Here is an 18,056-nt window from a genome sequence, read left to right on the forward strand (position 1 = left end):
AAACTTTCTTTGGGTTATTTGTATGGACATATGTTAATATAAATGTTTCAGACATGACATGAAATTTCTAAAAATCTTATATGTTCTGGTATAATGTTATAAGTCATACTTCTAGTTATTATTTTAAAATGTGTATCTCAGAAATAACGAAATTTCCTTGTCAATTGCGTTATTATGAACTTTCATCAAATCTTTAACCATGGTCATTTTTAAGTCTTTTGTCATTTACAGACAGTTCTGGGTGTCCTCTGATGCTTTTGCAAACATGTTCCTATAAAAGGTTTTCATCTTCAAGGAATTCATGGAAAAGACTCTGACAAGTACAGGTTTCTGGTAACTGACTATACTGCTGAACTGAAGTGAATAAGCATTTTCAGAACTCTAATGTAAAACTGATGAATTCATAAAAGTGCTAACAAAAGATCAAGATGGGGCTTCCCTGGTGGCACAGTGGTTAAGAATCTGTCTGCCAACGCAAGGGACACGGGTTCAAGCCCTGGCCTGGGAAGATCCCACATGCCACGGAGCAACTAAGCCTGTGTGCCACAACTACTGAGCCTGAGTTCTAGAGCTCGTGAGCCACAACTACTGAGCCCGTGTGCTACAACTACTGAAGCCTGCACGCCTAGAGCCTGTGCTCTGCAACAAGTGAAGCGACGACAATGAGAAGCCCATGCATGGCAATGAAGAGTAGCCCCCACTTGCCGCAACTAGAGAAAGCCTGCGTGCAGCAACAAAAACCCAACGCAGCCATAAATAAATAAACAAACAAATAAATAAATATTGAAAAAAAGATCAAGATAAAAAAAATTAATTACATGGGACTGAGTGAACTAATGAGGATGATTATAATTTTTATGACTTTGTTTGAATTAAAAAAAGAAAAAGCCACCAGGACTCAGAGGCAAAAAATATACAAATCAATTTTCACTGCAAAGTAAAGGAGCTGTTATAGTGGAGGATTACTGGACTGAGTGTCAATACTATGACATAGTATGAGTGTGTTTCATGTTTGGTAATTGCAATCATTGTTACTTTTGTTGTGGTCATCCATTTACAATGCTTGGTGTCAGTTTATCTCTTGTAAAAATAAAATACAGTGTGTGTGTGTGTGTGTGTGTGTGTGTGTGTGAAAAAGAATATTCAAATAATAAAAAATAAAAAAATATTTAAAAATTAAAAATATAAAAAACTCAAGCATCCACCCTCACTCCCTTCCCCATCATTATCATTCTTCTTATCGCACTGGAAAGTGGGGAGGGAGTCAAACTCACATGAATTCCTCATCTTTCGTGGTCCGTATACGCACATAGGCATCAATGACAGCTGGCTTTCGGACGGTCTCACAGCGAACATATTCTTTCCCCTCTTCATCGCGAAATGTGCGATAAATCTTGAGACAACGGCCGGTGGCAGAAGAGTTAAGGCTAGTCACAGAAGCTGTGTCATCATCTCTGTGATTGTTTCCTGATGCTGCTGAGCCTGCTGCTGCAAGGCAGAAAAAGATTTCCACAAATTCCCCCTACCACCCAAATGGCCATTTTCTTGGGGCTGAGTGGAGACCCTGAAGCTCAACATGCCACAGAACTATGTTTCTACAGAAAGCATCAGTCACCACCAGCCCCAAGAATACACTGAGTTGTCCTTTCCTGACTTCATTTTACCACTGTCAGAGTTATCATTTTTGTAAGTACAGAAAGTTCTGAAAGGATCTCAAAAAACAGGTTTGTTATATAGAGGACAGAAGAGCAGTAGCTGTATTCTGATTCCTCTGAACAACAGCACAAGAATAAAGTCCAAGCAGGAAGCAGTTGATGGTCGCATTATAGAAAAGCACCCAGGGGAAAAAGATGGCACCACAGGGCTTCCCTGGTGGTGCAGTGGTTGAGAGTCTGCCTGCCGATGCAGGGGACACGGGTTTGTGCCCCGGTCTGGGAAGATCCCATGTGCCGCGGAGCGGCTGGGCCCATGAGCCATGGCCGCTGGGCCTGCGCGTCTGGAGCCTGTGCTTCGCAACGGGAGAGGCCACAACAGTGAGAGGCCTGCGTACCGCAAAAAAAAAAAAAAAAAAAAAAAAAAATGGCACCACAGGAAAAATCCAGAGTTTCAAGCCCTAGCGTATGCTTCTCAAACTTTTAATATGAATGAATAGGAATCATCTGAGGATCTTGTTAAAATAGATTCTAATTCAGTAGGTTTGGGGTGAGACCTGAGATGCTGCATTTCTAACAAGCTCCCATGTGATGTAGATACTGCTGGTCCAGGACCACACTCGAGGAAAGGCTTTATCACATCTTCACAAAGTAGCCAGAACAACAGAATTACACAAAGCTTTTACAGGGAGGAAACAAAGGAAAGACTACTGTGAGTGAAAATAGTCATTTAAACCTTCATCTTCAGCCTTTATCCTCCCTCTCAGTATCTACAACCAAGTTTTCAATTGCCTGCTTGACATCTATACTGGGAGTATCATGGGGACCTCAAACACCACATATTACACCTTTCCTTCTTAAACCTGCTTCTTTTTCTGAAATTTACTACTTTAATCAATGGTACCACCATCTTTCTAGCAAGCAAGAGTGAAATCTTAAGGTCCCTTTGATTTTTCTCCTCTTTTCATTCCCAGTGACCAGATCCCAAACCAGTTTAGGCTTTTCTCATCCCCACCGTCAACTTATGCAATTTTGGGTTGGTGATTTTAAACTTTTTAGGGTCTAAGACTCCTTTAAGAATCTTCTGAAAGCCATATGGATCTTCTCAGAAAAGGCACATTTGCACAGAATTGTACATGTGATTTCAGAGGGTTCATTAACAATCCCCCAATTCATCCACAGATTCTGTATTAAAAACTCTTATCCTCTAGGATGAATGCCCAGAAAACTCAACTGATGTACAGCACGGATAGCCCTGGCTTGGCCAGGCCTAATACAGACAGAGGCCGTAGTGGACTGGCAACATCTCTTCAATTTGTGCCCCACAGACAAACCTACAGTCCAGTTTGCAGAATCTCTCTACCTCTTCTATAGCCTTTTCTACACTCGTCCCCTACTTCTTCTGCCTCCAGCTCTATCTCAGTTATTAGTGTGGTTATTTACACTTTCTTCATCTTTCTTTTTCTTGTCTGTCTGTGAAGTCACTACCCTCACCCAGTAGCATCCGCTGCAGTTCCTTCCGCTCCTGCTCCTCCCGCTCACGTGACAGCTGAGAGCTGGTTTTCTTATTCTGCAACATGTTCTCGATGTTCTTTCCCATCTCCTCAAAGTCACTGTCTTCAGCTGAGCTGCTATCTGTGTCAGTTGATAAGATTTCAGTTGATGACAAAACCCTAAAAAGAAAAAACAATGTTAAGAAGAGGGAAACATAAACGTGTAGAAACAACTGAAGAAATACAGTTTTAGTTTAGGCAAGAGTAGGAAATTGAGAAATCAACCTTAAAAAAGAAATATTCAAAATCCACTAAGACATGGGACCCTGAACAGAGAAGCTCTACGAAGTTTTCCCAGAAATTTAGTCACAAGGCAAGTTCAAAATATGAAATAGTACTGCAACTCTTTCACAATTCCTGGAAAAAGCCTGAGAAACAAATCAGTACATTGGTCATTTTAAATAGAGCATTACCATCCTCTAACCACTAAGCCTACTGTTGCCCATCACCACTGTAATGGCTGCCAGGCCCAAGTAGGCCACAAAAGTTGCCATGGAACCTAGCAGTTCTTGCCATTCAAAACCTTTGCCAAGCTGCTTTGAAGGGAGTAGGTACTCTAGCAGTATTATGAATAGACACCGCCCTGAAATCTCAGATACCTGACCACTAGTCACTTTATTAGGTGACCTTCTCTTCACTATAAAATAATGTCTGGGACCCCTCCCCTTTTCAGCCTGGATTTTCTACAGCACTAAAACAACACACTTGTTCTGCAGGTCAAAGATGCGCTGACATTCCTCTTTGTAACGCTCTTGATGCTCAGCGACAGAAAACCTTGATCCACGGGCAAATTTACTCATGGGCCCCTCTCCAGAGCGGGCCTGTTCTGTTGACATTGTGCGTACTACATCGATCACTTCCCAGCGGGACAACTTTTTAATCTACAAGAGACACACACACACAAATCATTCAGGGATTTCAAAGGACAAACCAGGGTACACGGTTAGAGAGTTAGACCAAAAAAAACCCCCAAAAAACCAAAAAAACACAACAACAATGAAATCACCCAAAGCACGTTAACCAGAAAGCTTTGAGAAAGCTAACTCCTGAAAAAGTATCTAAGATCCAGTTTACCACAACCTACCCTACAAAATTCTCCAGATTAGTTCCTAACATCTGCCTCCAAGCTTTTCCCTCTCTATACAAAGCCCCTAGGAGCCTGTAAGTCTTCCTCTTCCACACCCACCTCTTCCTCAGGCACGCCAAATTTACGTAGAAGTTGCTTGGCATTTTTCAGTGACAGGCGACGGAGGTCTGCATCTGTTCCTGTCACTGTCTTCTTCACTGGCTGAGGCTCCTTATCATCCTACCTCAGAAACAAAACAAGAGAGAATACTAGTAAAACTCTTTATAGTAGGCATTTAAGTCATCCTGTCAACATTTTAATGGCTTTCCAGATCCCCACCCATTCATCTCCATTCCTTAACCTCTATTTCTTCCTCCCTTGATTTTTAACCTTTAGAAATTCAGACAGTCTCACCTTCTGCTGTGTTGGTTTGTTTGGAATCTTCACATAGGAGAATCCTTCACCACACCCTGTGGGATCTGCCACCCCAGTCACCTCCAGGAGACACTTGCCCTTCATGGCAGCAATGAAGGCCCTTGTGGTGTTCCAAGGAGCAGTGCGAACCTGAGGTACAGAAAAAGATTCAAAGGGTGGTGGGAAACATTTGCTCTATGTCTAGCCATACTTAGAAGGTGAGGATAATTACAATAATGTACAATTTGATGCTTCCTTAAACTGCCCACAGAGATCAATAGTTTCATAAAGCTGCCCAGTACTCAGCCTGCTGTTCTTTCCTATGGTACTTAAATCATGATAATAAATAGAGGCCAAGATCTCAGTCAGTGTAAGTAGGAATATGTTGAACAGTGGTACCTTCAGCCCCATATCCCTTGGGTTTGACTAAGAGTTCTCAAAGACAGTGTTCCCCCCACCCTCATGATGCTCAAAGAGTTAAGTTAGATTGATGACCAAATTTGATTGTCCAATTGCTCAAACGCCTTCTTCAGAATGACTCTCACAATTAGATGATAAGCATGCTTTACAAAAGCACTGGCCCCAGTCCCAGTAGCAATAAATTAAAGTGTATTCTACCTCTGCCACTGGTTTGGTCAAAAAGGCCTGTCCTCTCCTGGGACCCTGAATAGTGTTCATCGACCCCATTAAATAATCAGGCAGTTAAGACAAGGGGAATGTGCTTGTCCAAACAGACCAGTCAAGAGTATAAATTATTAGCTAGAAAGAGACCAATTCTCTACTCGAAATTCAATCTTGAAGGCCATTCAACAGAATCTTTAATTTTGGAAATTCTTAGACATACACTCATTGTTAACTCCAACCTCAAAAGAATAGTACAACAATGCTTCTTTAGTCACTCTGCCTGACCTCACTGACAATCATTCACTCATTTAACAAATATTTATGGAATACCTACCACATGTCAAGCACTACTTTCTCAAGGACCTCATATTAGTGAGGGAGAGACAAATAAACCAACGAATTCAATACTGCATGATCAGTGCCATGATAGGAAAGTAAAAAGTGCTATATGTACACAAAGAAGGAAAGGATGGTGATCCAATCTGAATGAAGGGTGGGAGTGAGGGCCAGAGTTGGGGAAAGCTTCCAGGAGAATATAACTTGTAGATGAAGGTCAGATGACAGAGGAGTGGAGAGAAACATTCTAGGCAGAAGGAGGAGCAGTTGCAAAATCCCAGAAGACAGCAGAAAGAAATTAAGGGAACTGAATGAACTTCAGTATGTTTGGAGCTTAGAGTATAAGATGGGCAGTGAAGAGATATGGGAACATATGTATATATATAACTGATTCATTTTGTTGTGAAGCTGAAACTAACATACCATTGTAAAGCAATTATACTCCAATAAAGATGTTTAAAAAAAAAAAAAAAAGATGGGCAGTGACAGATGAGAGGAGGTGAGAGTTGTATTACAGTACAAGACCAAAATCATGTAAAGCCTTATGAATCACGTTAAGGATTTCTTCCTAAAAGAAATGAGGACCCAAAGGAAGTCTTTGGGCAAGAGAGTGATATGACCAAATTTTTGTTTTAAAAGATAATTTAATTTTTTGATAAATGGTACTAGAATAACTGGACATTCATATGCAAAGAAAAATGAACCTTAGGGCTTCCCTGGTGGCGCAGTGGTTGAAAGTCTGCCTGCCAATGCAGGGGACATGGGTTCGTGCTCCGGTCTGGGAAGATCCCACATGCCGCAGAGCAGCTAGGCCCGTGAGCCATGGCTGCTGGGCCTGCGCATCTGGAGCCTGTGCTCCGCAACGGGAGAGGCCACAACAGTGAGAGGCCTGTGTACCACAAAAAAAAAAAAAAAAAAAAAAGAACCTTAATCTACACCTTACACCCTAAACAAAAATTAACTCAAAATGGATCTAACCATAAGATCTAAAACAATAAAACCTTTAGAAGAAAATATAAGAAAAAAATTTTGCAACCCTGAGTTAGATTAAAATATCTTACATATAACACCAAAACCACAAGCAACAAAGGAGAAGATTTACAAGTTAGACTTCAGCTCTTCATAAGACACTGCTAAGACAATTAAAACACAAGCTTCAGACTGGGAGAAAAATCTTTGTAAATCACATACCTGATAAGGAACTCGGACCTAGAATACATAAAGAACTCTCAAAACTTTAGAAGAAAACAAACAACTAATTAAAAATAAAAATGGGCAAAAGAGATACAGACCCTCAACCAAAGAAGATAACTGGATGATAAATAAGCACATAGAAAGATGCTCAACATCTTTAGCTATCAGGGAAATGCAAATTAAAACTGCAATGACAGACCACTTCACACCCACTATAGGAGGGCAATAATAATAAGAGTAATAATAATAAATAGAAAATAACAAGTGTTGATAAGGATGTTGGAAAACTGGAACCCTCATACACTGCTAGTAGGAATGTAGATGGTGCAGCCACTGTGGAAAAGTCTGGCAGTTCCTCCAAAGGTAAAACAGAGTTACCACACAACCCAGCAATTTCACTTCTAGGAATTTACCCCCCCACCAAAAAAATGTATGTCCATATAAAGATTTATACATGGATATTTAAAGCAGCTTTATTCATAATAGCCAAAAACTGGGAACAACCAAACTGCCCTTTGACAGATGATTAAACAAACTGTGGTACATCCATACTGTAGTATGCTACGCAGCAATAAAAGGAACAAACTATTAATACACACAACCACCTGGATGAATCTCAACATCATTAGAGTGAAGAACACAGACAAGAAAAAATTTATACTTTCAACAAATGGTGCTGGGAAAATAGAACACCCACGTACAAAATAACGAAGGTGGACCTTTACTTTACGCCATATACAAAAATTAACTCAAAATGGGACAAACACCGAAATGTAAGAACAATGTAAAACTCTTAGAAGAAAAGACGGGGAAAAGCTTCCCGACACTGGATTTGGCAATGATCTCCTGGATATGGAACCAAAAGCACAAGTGACAAAAGTAAAATTAGGTAAACTGGACTACATCAAAATTTAAAATTTCTCAGCAAAAAGGACACAACCGAGTGAAAGGCAACCTATGGAATGGGAGAAAATATTTGCATAACATATATCTGAAAAGAGATTAACACCCAGAATATATAAACTCCTGCAACTCAACCGCAAAAAGCAAACAACACAATTCAAAAATGGGCAAAAGGGGCTTCCCTGGTGGCGCAGTGGTTGAGAGTCCGCCTGCCGATGCAGCGGACATGGGTTTGTGCCCCAAACCGGGAATATCCCACATGCCGCAGAGCGGCTCGGCCCATGAGCCATGGTCGCTGAGCCTGCACGTCCAGAGCCTGTGCTCCGCAACAGGGAGAGGCCACAACAGTGAGAGGCCCTCGTACCGCCAAAAAAACAAACAAACAAACAAAAAATGGGCAAAGGGCTTGAACAGACATTTCTCAAAATAAGGCATACAAACGGCCAACAAGCACATGAAAAGACACTAATCATCAACGAAATGCAAATCAAAACCACACTAAGATACCACCTCACACCCACTGACATAGCTACTTATCAAAAAAACAATAAATAAATGCTGACGAAAAAGTGGAGATGTTGGAACTCTTATACACCATTGATAGGAATGTAAAACAGTGCAGATGCTTTGAAAAACATTATGGAGGTTCCTGAAACAACTACTGATAAAAACAGAATTACCATATGATCCAACAATTCCATTTCTGGGTATATATGCAAAAGAATTGAAAGTAAGGTCTTGAAGAGATACCTGCACACCCATGTTCATAGTAGCACTATTCACAACAGCTAAGAGGTGGAAACAATGCAAATGTCCATCAATGGATGAATGGATAACCAAAATAATATTCCATGGTATATGTGTGTGTGTGTGTGTGTGTATATATCTATCACAGAATATTATTCAGCCTTAAAAAGGAAGGAAGGGCTTCCCTGGTGGCGCAGTGGTTAAGAATCTGCCTGCCAATGCAGGGGACACGGGTTCGAGCCCTGGTCCGGGAAGATCCCACATGCCATGGAGCAACTAAGCCCGTGCACCACAACTACTGAGCCTGCGCTCTAGAGCCCATGCGCCACAACTACTGAAGCCCGCGCACCTAGATCCCGTGCTCCGCAACAAAAGAAGCCACTGCAATGAGAAGCCCGCTCTCCGCAACAAAGAGTAGCCCCCGCTCGCCGCAACTAGAGAAAGCCCGCGTGCAGCAACAAAGACCCAACACAGCCAAAGATAATAAAAAACAAAACAAAAACTCTAAAAAAAAAAAAGGAAGGAAATTCTGACACATGCTACAACCTGAATGAACCTTGAGAATATTATCCCAGATGAAATAAATCAGTGATATAAATAAAAACAAATACTGGAGCAGAGAAGAAGATGGTGTAAGAGTAAGACACCGAGATCACCTTCCTCCCCACAGATACACCAGAAATACATCTACACGTGGAGCAACTCCTACAGAACACCTACTGAATGCTGGCAGAAGACCTCAGACCTCCCAAAAGGCAAGAAACTCCCCACGTACCCGGGTAGGGCAAAAGAAAAAAGAAAAAACAGAGACAAAAGAATAGGGACGGAACCTGCACCAGTGGGAGAGAGCTGTGAAGGAGGAAAGGTTTCCACACACTAGGAAGCCCCTTCGCGGGTGGAGACTGCAGGTGGCGGGTGGCGGAGGGGGGAGCTTCGGAGCCGTGGAGGAGAGCACAGCAACAGGGGTGTGAAGGGCAAAGCGGGGAGATTCCCGCACAGAGGATCGGTGCTGACAGGCACTCAACAGCCCCAGAGGCTTCTCTGCTCACCCTCCGGGGTGGGCGGGGCTGCGAGCTGAGGCTCGGGCTTTGGTCAGAGACCAGGGGGAGGACTGGGGTTGGCGGCGTGAACACAGCCTGAAGGGGTTAGTGCACCACAGCTAGCCGGGAGGGAGTCCAGGAAAAGGTCTAGGCAAGAGACTTTTTCTTCCCTCTTTGTTTCCCTGTGTGCGAGGAGAGGGGTTTAAGAGCACTGCTTAAAGGAACTCCAAAGACGGGCGCGAGCCGTGGGTAAAAACGCGAACCCCACAGACGGGTGGGAGATGCTAAGGCTGCTGCTGCTGCCACCAAGGGGCCTGTGTACGAGCACAGGTCACTATCCACACCCCTCTTCTGGGGAGCCTGTGCAGCCCGCCACTGCCAGGTTCCCGGGATCCAGGGACAACTTCCCCGGGAGAACGCATGGCGGGCCTCAGGCTGGTGCAAGGTCACGCCGGCCTCTGCCACTGCAGGCTCGCCCCACATTCCACGCCCCTCCCTCCCCCCCGGCCTGAGTGAGCCAGAGCCCCCGAATCAGCGGCTCCTTTAACCCCGTCCTGTCTGAGCAAAAAACAGACGCCCTCCAGTGACCTACATGTAGAGGCGGGGCCAAATCCAAAGCTGAGCCCCTGGGAGCTGTGAGAACAAGGAAGAGAAAGGGAAATCTCTCCCGGCAGCCTCAGAAGCAGCAGATTAAAGCTCCACAATCAACTTGATGTACCCTGCATCTGTGGAATACATGAATAGACAACAAATCATCCCAAATTGAGGAGGTGGACTTCGAGAGCAAAATTTATGATTTTTTTCCCCTTTTTCTCTTTTTGTGAGTGTGTATGTGTATGCTTCTGTGTGAGAATTTATCTGTATAGCTTTGCTTCCACCACTTGTCCTAGGGTTCTATCCATCCTTTTTTTAAAATTTTTCTTAATAATTAATTTTAATAACTTTATTATACCTTACCTTCTTTCTTTCTTTCGTTCGTTCTTTCCTTCCTTCCTTCCTTCCCTCCTTTAGACAACGAATCATCCCAAATCGAGAAGGTGGACCTTGAGAGCAAGATTTATGATTTTTTCCCCTTTTTCTCTTTTTGTGAGTGTGTATGTGTATGTTTCTGTGTGAGAATTTATCTGTATAGCTTTGCTTCCACCACTTGTCCTAGGGTTCTATCCGTCCGTTTTTTAAAATTTTTTTCCTTAATAATTAATTTTAATAACTTTATTATACCTTACCTTCTTTCTTTCTTTCTTTCGTTCTTACCTTCCTTCCTTCCTTCCCTCCTTTAGACAACAAATCATCCCATATCGAGGAGGTGGACCTTGAGAGCAAGATTTATGATTTTTTCCCTTTTCTCTTTTTGTGAGTGTGTATGTGTATGTTTCCGTGTGAGAATTTATCTGTATAGCTTTGCTTCCACCACTTGTCCTAGGGTTCTATCCGTCCGTTTTTTAAAATTTTTTTCCTTAATAATTAACTTTAATAACTTTATTATACCTTACCTTCTTTCTTTCTTTTGTTCGTTCTTACCTTCCTTCCTTCCTTCCTTCCCTCCTTTAGACAACAAATCATCCCATATCGAGGAGGTGGACCTTGAGAGCAAGATTTATGATTTTTTTCCCCTTTCTCTCTTTTTGTGAGTGTGTATGTGTATGCTTCTCTGTGAGAATTTATCTGTATAGCTTTGCTTCCACCACTTGTCCTAGGGTTCTATCCATCCGTTTTTTTTTAAGTTTTTTTTCTTAATAATTAACTTTAATAACTTTATTATACCTTACCTTCTTTTTTTCGTTCGTTCTTTCCTTCCTTCCTTCCTTCCTTCCCTCCTTTAGACAACGAATCATCCCAAATCGAGGAGGTGGACCTTGAGAGCAAGATTTATGATTTTTTTACCCTTCACCTCTTTTTGGGAGGGTGTATGTGTATGCTTCTGTGTAAGATTTTGCCTGTATACCTTTGCTTCCACCATTTGTCCTAAGGTTCTATCTGTCCCTTTTTTTCCCCTAAATAATTATTTTCTAATTTAGTAACTTTATTATACTTTATTTTATTTTACTGTACCTTCTTTCTTTTTTCCTTCCTTCCCTCCTTCCTTCTGTCCTTCCTCCCTCCTTCCTTTCTTTCCCTCTTTCCTTTCTTTCTTCCTTCCTTCTCTCCCTCCCTCCCTCCCTTCCTCCTTCCTTTCTTTCTTCCTACCTCTACTAATTCTCTCTCTACTCTTTCTCCCTTTTACTCTGAGCCGTATGGGTGAAAGGCTCTTGGTGCTGCAGCCAGGAGTCAGTGCTGTGCCTCTCAGGTGGGAGAGCCAACTTCACGACACTGGACAAAAAGAGACCTCCCAGCTCCACATAATATCAAACAGTGAAAATCTCCCAGAGATCTCCATCTCAACACCAGCACCCAGCTTCACTCAACGACCAGCAAGCTACAGTGCTGGACAACCTATGCCAAATAACTGCAAAACAGGAACACAACCCCACCCATTAGCAGAGAGGCTACCTAAAATCATAATAAGTCCACAGACACCCCAAAACACACCACCAGACGTGGACCTGCCCACTAGACAGACAAGATCCAGCCTCATCCACCAGAACACAGGCACTAGTCCCCTCCACCAGGAAGCCTACACAACCCACTGGAGACAGTCATCAAATACAACGGGAACTACGAACCTGCAGCCTGCAAAAAGGAGACCCCAAACACAGTAAGATAAGCAAAATGAGAAGACAGAAAAACACACAGCAGATGAGGGAGCAAGATAAAAACCCACGAGACCTAACAAATGAATAGGACATAGGCAGTCTACCTGAAAAAGAATTCAGAATAATGATATTAAAGATGATCCAAAATCTTGGAAATAGAATGGACAAAATGCAAGAAACATTTAACAAGGACCTAGAAGAACTAAAGATGAAACAAACAATGATGAACAACACAATAAATGAAATGAAAAATACTCTAGATGGAATCAATAGCAGAATAACTGAGGCAGAAGAACGGATAAGTGACCTGGAAGATAAAATAGTGGAAATAACTACTGCAGAGCAGAATAAAGAAAAAAGAATGAAAAGAACTGAGGACAGTCTCAGAGACCTCTGGGACAGCATTAAATGCAGCAACATCCAAATTACAGGGGTTCCAGAAGAAGAAGAGAAAAAGAAAGGGACTGAGAAAATATTTGCAGAGATTATAGTTGAAAACTTCCCTACTATGGAAAAGGAAATAGTCCAGGAAGCACAGAGAGTCCCATACAGGATAAATCCAAGGAGAAATACACCAAGACACATATTAATCAAACTGTCAAAAATTAAATACAAAGAAAGCATATTAGGAGCAGCAAGAGAAAAACAACAAATAACACACAAGGGAAACTCTGCAAGCCAGAAGGGAGTGGCAGGACATACTGAAAGTGATGAAGGAGAAAAATCTGCAACCAAGATTACTCTACCCAGCAAGGATCTCATTCAGATTTGATGGAGAAATTAAAACCTTTACAGACAAGCAAAAGCTGAGAGAGTTCACCACCAAACCAGCTTTACAACAAATGCTAAAGGAACTTCTCTAGGCAAGAAACACAAGAGAAGGAAAAGATCTATAATAACGAACCCAAAACAATTTAGAAAATGGGAATAGGAACATACATATCGATAATTACCTTAAATGTAAACGGACTAAATGCTCCCACCAAAAGACACAGATTGGCTGAATGGATACAAAAACAAGACCCATATATATGCTGTCTATAAGAGACCCACTTCAGACCTAGAGACACATACAGACTGAAAGTGAGGGGATGGAAAAAGATATTCCATGCAAATGGAAAGCAAAAGAAAGCTGGAGTAGCAATTCTCATATCAGACAAAATAGACTTTAAAATAAAGACTATTAGAAGAGACAAAGAAGGACACTACATAATGATCAAGGGATCAATCCAAGAAAAAGATATAACAATTGTAAATATTTATGCACCCAACATAGGAGCACCTCAATACATAAGGCAAATACTAACAGCCAGAAAAGGGGAAATTGACAGTAACACATTCATAGTAGGGGACTTTAACACCCCACTTTCACCAATGGACAGATCATCCAAAATGAAAATAAATAAGGAAACACAAGTTTAAATGATACATTAAACAAGATGGACTTAATTGATATTTATAGGACACTCCATCCAAAAACAACAGAATACACATTTTTCTCAAGTGCTCATGGAACATTCTCCAGGATAGATCATATCTTGGGTCACAAATCAAGCCTTGGTAAATTTAAGAAAACTGAAATTGTATCAAGTATCTTTTCTGACCACAACGCCATGAAACTAGATATCAATTACAGGAAAAGATCTGTAAAAAATACAAACACATGGAGGCTAAACAATACACTACTTTATAACGAAGTGATCACTGAAGAAATCAAAGAGGAAATAAAAAAATACCTAGAAACAAATGACAATGGAGACACAATGACCCCAAACCTATGGGATGCAGCAAAATCAGTTCTAAGAGGGAAGTTTATAGCAATACAAGCCCACCTTAAGAAACAGGAAACATCTCAAATAAACAACCTAACCTTGCACCTCAAGCAATTAGAGAAAGAAGAACAAAAATACCCCAAAGTTAGCAGAAGGAAAGAAATCATAAAAATCAGATCAGAAATAAATGAAAAAGAAATGAAGGAAACGATAGCAAAGATCAATAAAACTAAAAGCTGGTTCTTTGAGAAGATAAACAAAATAGATAAACCATTACCCAGACTCATCAAGAAAAAAAGGGAGAAGACTCAAATCAATAGAATTAGAAATGAAAAAGAAGTAACAACTGACACTGCAGAAACAAAAAAGATTATGAGAGATTACTACAAGCAACTCTATGCCAATAAAATGGACAAACTGGAAAAAATGGACAAATTCTTAGAAATGCACAACCTGCCAAGACTGAATCAGGAAGAAATAGAAAATATAAACAGACCAATCACAAGCACTGAAATTGAAACTGTGATTAAAAATCTTCCAACAAACAAAAGCCCAGGACCAGATGGCTTCACAGGCGAATTCTTTCAAACATTTGGAGAAGAGCTAACACCTATCCTTCTCAAACTCTTCCAACATATAGCAGAGGGAGGAACACCCCCAAACTCATTTTACGAGACCACCATCACCCTGACACCAAAACCAAACAAGGATGTCACAAAGAAAGAAAACTACAGGCCAATATCACTGATGAACATAGATGCAAAAATCCTCAACAAAGTACTAGCAAACAATCCAACAGCACATTAAAAGGATCATACACCATGATCAAGTGGGGTTTATTCCAGGAAAGCAAGGATTCTTCAATATACACAAATCTATCAATGTGATAAACCATATTAACAAATTGAAGGAGAAAACCACATGATCATCTCAATACATGCAAAGAAAGCTTTTGACAAAATTCAACACCCATTTCTGATAAAAACCCTGCAGAAAAGTAGGCACAGAGGGAACATTCCTCAACATAATAAAGGCCATATATGACAAGCCCACAGCCAACATTCTCAATGGTGAAAAACGGAAAGCATTTCCACTAAGATCAGGAACAAGACAAGGTTGCCCACTCTCACCACTCTTATTCAACATAGTTTTGGAAGTTTTAGCCACAGCAATCAGAGAAGAAAAGGAAATAAAAGGAATCCAAATCGGAAAAGAAGTAAAGCTGTCACTGTTTGCAGATGACATGATACTATACATAGAGAATCCTAAAGATGCTTCCAGAAAACTACTAGGGCTAATCAATGAATTTGGTAAAGTAGGAGCATACAAAATCAATGCACAGAAATCTCTGGCATTCCTATACACTAATGATGAAAAATCTGAAAGTGATCTCAAGAAAACACTCCCATTTACCATTGCAACAAAAAGAATAAAATATCTAGGACTAAACCTACCTAAGGAGACAAAACACCTGTATGCAGAAAATTATAAGACACTGATGAAAGAAATTAAAGATGATACGAATAGATGGAGAGATATACCATGTTCTTGGATTGGAAGAATCAACATTGTGAAAATGACTCTACTACCCAAAGCAATCTATAGATTCAATGCAACCCCTATCAAAGTACCACTGGCATTTTTCACAGAACTAGAACAAAAAATTTCACAGTTTGTATGGAAACACAAAAGACCCCGAATAGCCAAAGCAATCTTGGGAACGAAAAACGGAGCTGGAGGAATCAGGCTCCCTGACTTCACACTATGCTACAAAGCTACAGTAATCAAGACAATATGGTACTGGCACAGAAACAGAGAGATAGATCAATGGAACAGGATAGAAAGCCCAGAGATAAACCCATGCACATATGGTCACCTTATCTTTGATAAAGGAGGCAGGCATGTACAGTGGAGAAAGGACAGCCTCTTCAATAAGTGGTGCTGGGAAAACTGGACAGGTACATGTAAAAGTATGAGATTAGACCACTCCCTAACAACATACACAAAAATAAGCTCAAAATGGATTAAAGACCTAAATGTAAGGCCAGAAACTATCAAACTCTTAGAGGAAAACATAGGCAGAACACTGTGACATAAATCGAAGCAAGATCCTTTTGGACCCACCTCCTAGAGAAAGGGAAATAAAAACAAAAATAAACAAATGGGACCTAATGAAACTTCAAGGCTTTTGCACAGCAAAGGAAACCATAAACAAGAGCAAAAGACAACCCTCAGAATGGGAGAAAATATTTGCAAATGAAGCAACTGACAACGGATTAATTTCCAAAACATACAAGCAGCTCATGCAGCTCAGTAACAAAAAAAAACCCAATCCAAAAATGGGCAGAAGACCTAAAGAGACATTTCTCCAAAGATATAGACTGCCAACAAACACATGAAAGAATGCTCAACATCATTAATCATTAGAGAAATGCAAATCAAAACTACAATGAGGTATCATCTCACACCAGTCAGAATGGCCATCATCAAAAAATCTAGAAACAATAAATGCTGGAAAGGGTGTGGACAAAAGGGAACACTCTTGCACTGCTGGTGGGAATGTGAATTGATTCAGCCACTATGGAGAACAGTATGGAGGTTCCTTAAAAAACTACAAATAGAACTACCATATGACCCAGCAATCCCACTACTGGGCATATACCCTGAGAATACCAAAGTTCAAAAAGAGTCATGTACGAAAATGTTCATTGCAGCTCTATGTACAATAGCCTAGAGATGGAAACAACCTAAGTGCCCATCATCAGATGAATGGATAAAGAAGATGTGGCACATAAATACCACGGAATATTACTCAGCCATAAAAAGAAACAAAATTAAGCTATTTGTAATGAGGTAGATAGACCTAGAGTCTGTCATACAGAGTGAAGTAAGTCAGAAAGAGAAAGACAAATCCCGTATGCTAACACATATATATGGAATTTAAGAAAAAAAATGTCACAAAGAACCTAGGGGTAAGACAGGAATAAAGACACAGACCTACTGGAGAACGGACTTGAGGATATGGGTAGGGGGAAGGGTGAGCTGTGACAGGGCGAGAGAGAGGCATGGACATACATACACTAACAAATGTAAGGTAGATAGCTGGTGGGAAGCAGCCGCATGGCACAGGGATATCGGCTAGGTGCTTTGTGACCGCCTGGAGGGGTAGGATAGGGAGGGTGTGAGGGAGGGAGACGTAAGAGGGAGGAGATATGGGAACATATGTATGTGTATAGCTGATTCACTTTGTTATAAAGCAGAAACTAGCACACCATTGTAAAGCAATTATACCCCAATAAAGATGTTTAAAAAAAAAAAAACCAAATACTGTAAGGTGAAGCACCTAAAGTAGTAAAATTCATAGGGACAGAAAGTAAAATGGTGGTTGCCAGGGGCTGAGGGAGGGAAAAACGGTGAATTACTGTTTAATGGGTAATAGTTTCAGTTTTACAAGATGAAAAGCGTTCTGGAGATTGGCTGTATAACAATGTGAATGTAGTTAACACTACTGAATACACACTTAAAGGTTAAGATGGTAAATTTTGTGTTACATGTATTTTACCACAATTAAAAAAAAAAAGAGTACATGTAACTGTACGATTCCATTTACCTAAAATTCTAAAAAGTGTAAACTCATCTATAGTGAGAGGAAGCACATCAGTGGTTGTCAAGGAGGGACAGGGAGGGTAGAGAGAAGGGAGGAGAATGGAGAAAGGGATTTCAAAGAGGCACGAAGAAACTTGTGGGGGTGACAGATACACTCATTATCTTGTCACGACAATTTCACAGGTATAAACATACAACGAAATGTACCAAATAGTACACTTTAAATATGTGCCGTTTATTGTATGTCAATCATCTCAATAAAGCTGTTTTTTTTAAAAAAAAGGATAAATGGGATGTACCAATGAAGATTAAAGCCGTACCTCATCATCAATCTTCATCTGGAAATCTTCCTCATTTTCCTCTTCTGGAGCAAAAAAGGACTTCTCACCATAGCCAGCATCCTGGAAGAGGACAAATCCATGCATAAGACAAAGCACAAGTTTCACTGAATACCAA

At 40.8% G+C, this 18,056-nt stretch overlaps 1 protein-coding gene across 9 annotated transcripts in view; it reads right to left on the bottom strand.

The window, feature by feature from the left end:
- Window positions 1-18,056, bottom strand: part of TAF1 (TATA-box binding protein associated factor 1) — a 97,515-nt gene that overhangs the window by 58,632 nt on the left and 20,827 nt on the right. For all 9 annotated transcript variants that reach the window (XM_060138471.1, XM_060138470.1, XM_060138478.1 and 6 more), the window contains exons 18-23: window positions 17,921-18,001; window positions 4,686-4,835; window positions 4,392-4,511; window positions 3,911-4,086; window positions 3,147-3,325; window positions 1,275-1,488 (exon numbers count right to left, since the gene is read on the bottom strand). In XM_060138471.1, coding sequence (XP_059994454.1) covers window positions 1,275-1,488; window positions 3,147-3,325; window positions 3,911-4,086; window positions 4,392-4,511; window positions 4,686-4,835; window positions 17,921-18,001 — 920 coding nt within the window. The remainder of the gene's footprint in view (window positions 1-1,274; window positions 1,489-3,146; window positions 3,326-3,910; window positions 4,087-4,391; window positions 4,512-4,685; window positions 4,836-17,920; window positions 18,002-18,056) is intronic.

Source organism: Lagenorhynchus albirostris, chromosome X, assembly GCF_949774975.1.
Source record: "Lagenorhynchus albirostris chromosome X, mLagAlb1.1, whole genome shotgun sequence".
Classification (NCBI taxonomy): Eukaryota; Metazoa; Chordata; class Mammalia; order Artiodactyla; family Delphinidae; genus Lagenorhynchus; species Lagenorhynchus albirostris.